At 65.4% G+C, this 489-nt stretch overlaps 1 protein-coding gene across 1 annotated transcript in view; it reads left to right on the top strand.

Annotated features, from left to right (window-relative positions):
* The window catches only part of LOC104517112 (serine/threonine-protein phosphatase 5-like), a gene marked incomplete at both ends in the record, with an annotated part of 5,161 nt that extends 4,842 nt beyond the window's left edge, over window positions 1–319 (top strand). The window contains 1 exon segment of the mRNA XM_010161674.1: window positions 238–319. Within this exon segment, the coding sequence (XP_010159976.1) occupies window positions 238–319 (82 nt within the window).
* Between the last annotated feature and the right edge of the window lie 170 nt (window positions 320–489).

The following is a 489-nucleotide window of genomic DNA, read 5'->3' as shown; positions in this document are numbered from 1 at the left end:
CATGTCTCGACATCCCTGTGTGGGGTGTCCCCGGGCCACCCCTCGGTGTCCCCGCGTCTCGAGTGCCCCTGCTTGGGGCTGTACCTTGGCATCCCCAGGGGTCCCTTTCCCTGGGGGTCCCTGAGCTTTGCCGTGCCTCCATGTCCCCAAGCGTCCCTGGTGGTCCCCAAGCCTCGGTGTCCCCGGCGGGGGGCTGTGCTTTGGTGTCCTCCAATGTCCCCACCCTCCCCTCCCCAGCGACCAGATGGGCAATAAGGGCTCCTACATCCACCTCCGAGGCAGCGACCTGCGCCCCGACTTCCACCAGTTCACAGCAGTGGTGAGTCTGGGGGGAGGGCACCCCACTCCCCCGGAGCATGGGGGAGTGCCCAACCCTCCCTGGGGGTGTTGACACTGGTACTTACTCAAAACCCCTCCCCTGAGCCTCTGATCCCTGAAAGCTGTCCCCAGAGACCCCTGAAATCCTCCTTACGGACACCCCCAGTCTGT

The sequence above is a fragment of the Eurypyga helias genome, unplaced genomic scaffold, assembly GCF_000690775.1.
Source record: "Eurypyga helias isolate BGI_N326 unplaced genomic scaffold, ASM69077v1 scaffold29131, whole genome shotgun sequence".
Classification (NCBI taxonomy): Eukaryota; Metazoa; Chordata; class Aves; order Eurypygiformes; family Eurypygidae; genus Eurypyga; species Eurypyga helias.
The sequence above is the reverse complement of the archived record's forward strand: the minus strand, read 5'-3'. Positions and strand labels throughout refer to the sequence as shown.